The 8,783-nt window shown below is 32.0% G+C and overlaps 1 protein-coding gene across 21 annotated transcripts in view; it reads left to right on the forward strand.

Annotated features, from left to right (window-relative positions):
* Spag16 (sperm associated antigen 16) overlaps window positions 1-8,783 on the forward strand; it is a 925,858-nt gene that overhangs the window by 65,977 nt on the left and 851,098 nt on the right. For 20 of the 21 annotated variants that reach the window (XM_048808488.1, XM_048808490.1, XM_048808489.1 and 17 more), the window contains one exon: window positions 6,749-6,858. In XM_048808488.1, the coding sequence (XP_048664445.1) occupies window positions 6,749-6,858 (110 nt within the window). Of the gene's footprint in view, window positions 1-6,748; window positions 6,859-8,783 lie in introns of those variants that run through there. The other variant, XR_007349468.1, reaches the window with a different exon arrangement.

Below are 8,783 nucleotides of genomic sequence, written 5' to 3' on the forward strand. Positions count from 1 at the left end.
CTAAAGAAATTTTCTACCACTAACTACACCTTCAGCCCCACAACTATTAAATATATTATTAACTTATTTATCATGATTTTCATATTTTATTCCTTCTCTCTTCACTTGTTCATTTAAGTTTAATTTTTCTCCTCCCCCCTCCTCCTCCTGTCCTCTTCCTCCTCTTCTTCCCCTCCTCCTGCTCCTCCTCCTCTCTCTGTCATCCACTCATTTATTCATTTATTCATCAATTTATTTATTTGGGGAATAAATTTGTATGGCAGTTGAGATTCTTCAAATCATATGTGTACACTCTGAAGTTAGAGGACAACAAATTGTCTTTTTCTCTGAACTTTAGCAAGAAGAGAAATTATTGTTATTTAATTAAAATGTGGGAAATAAGATAAAAAGTGGATTGATTTGGAGCAGAGTTATCAAAGAATTTTCAATGTACTTTGTTTTTGGTCCATAAAGTGCCATGTTGGTTATAGAAATTTTAGACAATGTTATATTTTTGTAAAAGCCACACATAATTACTACCACATAGAATTTTGTTACTTTAATACCTACTCTTCACACATGAAAAGGGTTTTTAGTTTTGCGTTTATCTCTTGTATGGTAGATAGATTAATAAAAAATTCCTAGGTGACATTATAAAGTAATAAATTATTATTGATTAGATACTTAAACTGACAATTGTGGATTATATTTACTTTTATTTTTAGGTAACATATATCAAATATTTCTCAGGAACTGCCCAGAAAACACTTATTATTACATAATATGAGATAAAACTGAAGGTTTGTGAATTATGCATTTTTTAAAAAGTTTATGCTGGTTTTGATTATTATGCTTGTTATTTATATTAATTTAGTTTTCTATAGGTTGACATTTGAATGTAATAATGCTTATTTTCAAACCAGAATATGATATATATATAATGGTATCTTTTTTTAATATTTATTTTTTAGTTGTAGTTGGGCACAATATCTTTATTTTACTTATTTATTTTTACGTGGTGCTGAGGCTCGAACCCAGGGCCTCACATGCACTAGGCAAGTGCTCTACCACTAAGCCACAACGCCAGCCCTAATGGTATCTTAATATATCATAATTTTTCATAGAAAATTATGAATTAAGAATGAATGACTAACTCGAAATTGGACATTTTTGCTAAAGTGAAAAGTTGTTAATGTTGACATCAGAGTTTTACAAATGAAATAAATATTCTTTGTAGTTAAGCAAAGTACCCTTAATATAGTACTCCTATATATTTTTATTATTATTATTTTTTAATTAGTTGCTGAAGACAATACAATGATCTTGACATATCATACATTTGAATCCAATAGGATATGAATTCTCATTTTTCGACGTGTACAGATTGCAGCATCACATTGGTTATACATCCATGTGTATACATACAGCAATCCTAGTGTCAGTTGTATTCTGCTGCCCTCCCTATCCTTCCCTCCCCTCCCCTCCCATCACCTCTCTCTACCCATTCTACTGTGACATTTATCTCTCTCTCTATATTTTTTCTTCCCTTCCCCCTGACACCATTGTACATGTATTTTGTAAAACCATGAGCGTCTCCTTCCATCTTCCATGCAATTCCCCTTCTCCCTCACATACCCTCCCACCTCTTTTCCTTGTTTTGTTGTAATCTTCTTCTCATGCTCTTCCTCCCTACTCTGTTTTGAGTCACCTCCCTTATATCAGAGAAGACATTCGGCATTTGTTTTTTAGGGATTGGCTAACTTCGCTTAGCATAATCTGCTCTAGTGCCATCCAGTTCCCTGCAAATGCCATGACTTTGTTATATTTTAGTGCTGAGTAATATTCCATTGTGTATAAATGCCACATTTTTTTTTATCCATTCATCTGTTGAAGGGCACCTAGGTTGGTTCCACAATCTAGCTATTGTGAATTGTGCTGCTATGAACATTGATGTAGCTGTGTCCCTGTAGTATGCTCTTTTTAGGTCTTTTGGGTATAGTCTGAGAAGTGAAATAGCTGGGTCAAATGGTGGTTCCATTCCCAGCTTTCCACGGAATCTCCATACTGCCCTCCAAATTGGCTGCACCAATTTGCAGTCCCACCAGCAATGTACAAGTGTACCTTTTCCCCACATCCTCACCAGCACTTGTTATTGTTTGACTTCATAATGGCTGCCATTCTTATGAGATGGTATCTTAGAGTGGTTTCAATTTGCATTTCTCTGATTGCTAGAGATAGTGAGCATTTTTTCATGTGCTTGTTGATTGATTGTATATCCTCCTCTGTCTGTTTAGATCTTTGGCCCATTTGTTGATTGTTTAACTTTTTGAGTTCTTTGTATACTCTGGAGATTCGTGCTCTATCTGAAGTGTGAGGGGTAAAAATTTGTTCCCAGGATGTAGGCTCCCTGTTTACCTCTCTTATTATTTCTCTTGCTGAGAAAAAAATTTTTAGTTTGAATATGTTCCATTTGTTGATTCTTGATTTTAACTCTTGTGCTATAGGTGTCCTATTAAGGAATTTGGAGCCCGACCCCACGAGATGGAGATTAGGGATAACTTTTCTTCTATTAGATGCCGAGTCTCTGGTTTGATTCCTAGCTCCTTGATCCATTTTGAGTTAACTTTTGTGCAAGGTGAGAGAAAGGGATTCAATTTCATTTGGTTGCATATGGATTTCCAGTTCTTCCAGCACCATTTGTTGAAGATGCTATCCTTTCTGCATTGCATGCTTTTAGCACCTTTGTCTAATATAAGGTAGTTGGAATTTTGTGGGTTGGCCTCTGTGTCCTCTATTCTGTACCATTGGTCTACCCACCTGTTTTGGTACCAGTACCATGCTGTTTTTGTTACTATTGCTCTGTAGTATAGTTTAAAATCTGGTATCGCTATACCACCTGTTTCATTCTTCCTGCTTAGAATTGCTTTAGCTATTCTGAGTCTTTTATTTCTCCAGGTGAATTTCATGATTGCTTTTTCTATTTCTGCGAGGAATGCCATTGGGATTTTGATTGGCATTGCATTAAACCTATAGAGTACTTTTGGTAATATGGCCATTTTAATGATATTAATTCTGCCTATCCATGAAAAAGGTATATCTTTCTGTCTTCTAAGGTCTTCTTCTATTTCCCTCTTTAGGGTTCTGTAGTTTTTGTTGTAAAGGTATTTCACCTCTTTTGTTAGGTTGATTCCCAAGTATTTTATTTTTTTTGAGGGTATTGTGAATGGGGTGGTTGTCCTGATTTACCTTTCAGAGGGTTTGTCACTGATATATACATGAATGCCTTAGACTTATGAGTGTTGATTTTATATCCCGCCACTTTGCTGAATTCATTTACTAGTTCTAGAAGTTTTTTGATAGAACCTTTTGGTTCCGTTAGGTATAGGATCATGTCATCTGCAAATAGTGCTAATTTCAGTTCTTCTTTTCCTATTTTTATGCCTTTGATTTCTGTCATCTGTCTTATTGCTCTGGCCAGTGTTTTGAGAACTATGTTGAATAGGAGTGGTGGAGAGAGGGCATCCCTCCCTGTCTTGTTCCAGATTTTAGAGGGAATTCCTTCAGTTTTTCTCCATTTAGAATGATGCTAGCCTGAGGCTTAGCATATGATCTGCCCAGATTGAGTCAAGAGGATATACACAACTTAAACAGACCAATATCAATTGAGGAAATAGAAGAAGCCATCAAAAGACTACCAACCAAGAAAATCCCAGGACCGGATGGGTATACAGCAGAGTTTTACAAGGCCTTTAAAGAAGAACTAATACCAATACTTTTCAAGCTATTTCAGGAAATAGAAAAAGAGGGAGAACTTCCAAATTCATTCTACGAGGCCAACATCACCCTGATTCCTAAACCAGATAAAGACACTTGAAAGAAAGAAAACTATAGACCAATATCTCTAATGAACATAGATGCAAAAATCCTCAATAAAATTCTGGCAAAGCAGATAAAAAAACATATTAAAAAGATCGTGCACCATGATCAAATAGGATTCATCCCTGGGATGCAAGGCTGGTTCAATATAAGGAAATCAATAAGTGTAATCCACCACATCAATAGTACTCCTATATTAAGAGAACATAGTACTCCTTTTTATACTCCACATATAGTAAAGCACAGAAATCTTTATTTCACAAAGTTAAATTAACTGCTGCTTTTTAACTTTAATGTTTTGTTGCTCTTGGAATTGCACATGGACTATGTGGTTTAATTTAGAGATCCTATCTTTTCAAATATTTTCTCCTTTAACTCTTGACTTTTTCTGAATTCTAATTAGGTATATACTTGGTTTCTGCATTTCACTTTACACCTGTCCTAATCTCTTAGACATTTTCTATTTATTCTTCTGGGTTAAATTATGAGTTATTTCTTCAAAAGCTTTTTACAGTTAATATTTCTCTTTATATTTGTGTTTGGTCTATAAAGGAGTCAGGGATTTGCAATGGTAGGTACTTCATAAATATTTGTTAAGTGAATTTTTCCATAGTTTTCTGATATTTATTCAGGGTCCTCAGCAGGTTCAAAGAACATTGTTTCAATGTGTACATAAATAAAGGAATGATTTAATGGGTGAAGTTTCATACTGGAGTACAATAAATAAAATTTCTGTGCTTATTTATTTGGAGTTTGTTTTTATCTCTAAGGAATTATATATTTCTTAAAATGTTGATTATATCTGCAAAATATTATTTTATCTACATAAAATTGCGCCGCACTAGTCAGTACATTTGGCCTTGTCATTAGGAATTATAAAATGATAGGAAAAAAGATGCTATGATGAAGACATGGACTTTTCTTGGATAGAACTAAACATTAAGAAGTATTGTGTGGCATTTGAGAATTATATGTACTTAAACATGAATATGGTACAATATTTAATGTCTGAGCCTCTCATTTGTTGTAAAAATGTTTATATAAATAAATAATATTTATTTGATGGGAAATAGAGATAATGTTCATTCTTTCTACAGTGGGAAATAATTGAGAACATTATCTCTCTTCTGGTATAGTGTACTTTCTGCAATGTTTGTTCTCAAGTTTTGTTTGAAGTGTTAAATATTTTTATGAAATTTTATTAGAATATACATTTTTCTAATTCTGTTTTGCTTGTGGAATAACAACATACATTCATAGGCCAAGCCCTTTTGGATTTTATACTTTCATGTGTTATCCTGATCAAATTTGTTTTTTTCTTGTTTTTTAATTTTCTTTTATGAAGTGATTCTTAGTAATGTCTTATATACGACATGAAATGTTCTTAGATTCATGCAAGTATCTGTTTGAATCCTGAGTTTCTCTTTTACTACTTTCTCCTTTCTTCCTTGTGTTTATTACTATATGAATTTCCCTTCAGGTATATAAAGGGAACAAAAGACAATGACCTGCAGAGGAATATTGACACAATTGCATGACATAATGTTTAGAACAGTGGCTGTTACATAGTAAAAGATAAATTAAGAATGAATGCTAATTATATTTTTAATTATTATCAGTTGAAAAATTGGTCTTTGAAGAGGCAACTATAATAAAAGAGAATTAGAAGTGAAATTTTTCTCTTTATCTCAGCAAGCTGTAATTGCAGCCTTTATCTGAGACTTTGACTTCCAAGATACTGTGGAACTGTAACTTGTAGCAACATTGCCAGAGGACAGACAGTCTGGATACTCAAGACTTTCTAATTCTGTTGTGTAATGCTGGTTCATGGAACATTGTTTTTCTGTTATTGTGGAGGTAATTTGGAGGATCTTCTGCTTTATCTAAAGCTGGTACTAATAGGAAAAGTTATATCCAGAAAAAAATAAATGCCAGTTGTGTGCTCCCTTGCTATTATAACCTCAAGATCTGTTAAAAGGGCCTAGACATTGAAATCATCCATGCATTTTTGTGTATGTAATCTTTTCTGTATTATGAATCTAGCGTTGTGATTTTTTTTTTTTGACACCAGTGATATTGAACCCAGGGATGCTTAATCACTGAGAAACATACCTAACCCATTTTATTTTTTTATTTTAAAATGATCTCACTAAGTTGTTTAAGGACTTGCTAAATTGCCAACGCTGGCTTTGAACTTGTTATTCTCCTGCCTCAGCCTCCCAGGCTGCTGGGATTAGAGGCATGCATCAATGTGCCCAGCTAGTGTTGTGATTTATGACATTGAGTAATTTCTTTTATTTGTGTGCTAATGAATAAAACCTTATTAGTTATTTGAAATCAAGTTTTTATTTATAAATATAGGTATAAATTATGTGTACCTAAATGTGAATAGGGTAAGATATGAAAGAAAAGACTTTTCCCATCACAATCCCCCCTCACACACACACACTTGGTTCTATAAGATTGCCGAAGTCCTGGATAGTTAGGTAATCAGAGCTACAACTAGGTGTGAATAGTACCTTGTGTTTTTTCTTGTCTGTTTCTCTCAACATCAAGAATCATAGATAATACAATTTTATTATTATGAAATTCTCCTTTTAAAAGTCTTGTATTTATTATGTAATTCCACTTGGAAAATTTTATTTCTTTTTCTTTGCCTTGGCCTTTTCTTACTTTGTTTATAAATACACAAAACCTCTAATGCCACCCTGCATTTTGGGGACCTGAATTTTGAAGACCCCACTTAAAGTATTTTGGTTGGTGTGACTGTCATTTGTTTAATACTTAATAAATATATGTATTAATAATACTATGATTAACATTTGAAAATGATCATATTTTTTTAAAACAATAAATATTACAAAAATTAAGATTAAATTTTATTATCTTGTAGTTGGACACAGTATTGAAAAAGAAAATATGCCAGAAGGTCCTACTCAGAAAGGTCTTCGTAAAGCCAGGGAACAAAACAAATGTAAAACAAAGATGAAAGACAATGCAAAGGTATGATATTTATTCATGTTTATACATTAACTTATACTTAATTCTCACATATTTAGATCCATGCACTCATACAGCATCATTTTTTTAACTAGAAAAGAAACTTAGTGGTTATATATAATAATCCTCTGGGTTTATGGAGGGAAAATTGAAGTCCACAATTATTACTAGTAACTAGTTAATTTGGAGACACATGCTTTATTAGTGTTTAAGACACCTCAAAGCATCTCTGTGCCACACTCAATTTTCTGCTTAAAATTAATGCTATATAAAAGAAATAACTCCCAAAACATCTCTTATAGTTTCTCTTTTTTATAGTAGAATTTCTAACTTTTCTCAGTTTTCTTTTCCTTTAGAATAACATGCAACAGAACCATGCCTCATTTAAGAATTTGTATGTATCTGGAGTATTTTTGCTTTGCAATTAGACTAATAATTTAAATCTTGTATAATAATGATATTAAAATTATCTGGTCAATGAAATGAAATTTAAGAAGAAAGAAAATTACATAAGAAGTACAAGGGATTTAATTTCTTGTTATGAAAATTCTAGCTGAGATAATGAATTTTCTTATAAAGATGGTTGTTGCCAGAGAGTTCTACATCTGGCATTTGTTGTAAAATGGAAATTTTTATAATTCTAATGTTAGTAGTAGTAATTCAAGAAGAGATTTTTATAAACTCAAATTATAGCATTTACTTAGATAATATCAATAACTTTCCCTTGAAGGTTTACACTAGAATCAATTATTGTATAAATATTCAAATAAAATAAACAAACAGTTATAAGTTATACTAAGTTCTTAACAAAATAATCTTTGGATGATATTCAAATTACTGTTTTACTCTTTATCTATCTTCACTATTAATTCATGGATTGTGGTATTAGAGATAGAGGCAAATAAGAGTTAAGAATTTTTGATGATGTTGTGATTGTCATCAAGAATGTTTCATCTTCTCTTGGTGTAAGTATTCTTTCAGGTAGTCCATCATGCTTAGAAATGATGTGTTGATTTATTCATTAACTGCTTATGGCTTATAAAACCATATTAGTAAACGCAAGGTTGATTTTTTTTCAAGGTTGATTTTTTTCATGTGATGAAAACTATGATAATATAGTAGGCACATTATACATTTATGCATAGTATTTCCTTTTTTGTTATTGCATTAAAATATTTAATGTAATACCTACAATTCGATAAAAGAAAATGAGGCCTTAATTAAGAGCCTAGGTATAGGATAAAGTGAAGCCTTCTCATCCTCACTGAATAATCATTTTTATTAATATTTTTCTTATAATTTTCTTGCAGCTGTTATTATAATGTACCTGAGTTCAGTTTCCAGTTTATGTTTTATTCACTTTAGATGCTATTTATTGACTACCTTGTGGAAATAAAGAGACAGTTAGGTCACTTTATTGATTTGAGTTATATTAGTATATATAGTACCATCATAATTCTATTTTCTATGCTTTATCTGTAAATTAATAGTATAAATTAATTGTACAAAACAACATTTAAATGCATTTTCTTTAAGTAAATATAATTTACTGTAGAATTAACTATCATGATTAAAACCACAGAGAAGGAAATGGAATATCCAAATTACATGAGCAGAGAGACTGCTTTTTAAAATATAGCCACTTCCCTAGCTTACATTCAGTGGTCCTTGTTACTTATTTCTCACTTTGTCCTCTCTCATTATTTCTTTTCTTATAACTTCTCACTTTTCTTAGTCTTTCAAAGAAATAACACTGAAAGTCCCTTTTCTGATGAACACTATCAGCCTCTTCATACTCCCATACCAGCTCCTTTAAGGAATTTTTTTTCCTTTAGCAGTACTTCCTGGTGAGTCACCTCTCTTTATTCCCACTAGTGATATATCTTCCTATATATATATATATATATATATATATATTTTTTTTTTTT

Source organism: Marmota marmota, unplaced genomic scaffold (genome assembly GCF_001458135.2).
Source record: "Marmota marmota marmota unplaced genomic scaffold, marMar, whole genome shotgun sequence".
Taxonomy (NCBI): domain Eukaryota; kingdom Metazoa; phylum Chordata; class Mammalia; order Rodentia; family Sciuridae; genus Marmota; species Marmota marmota.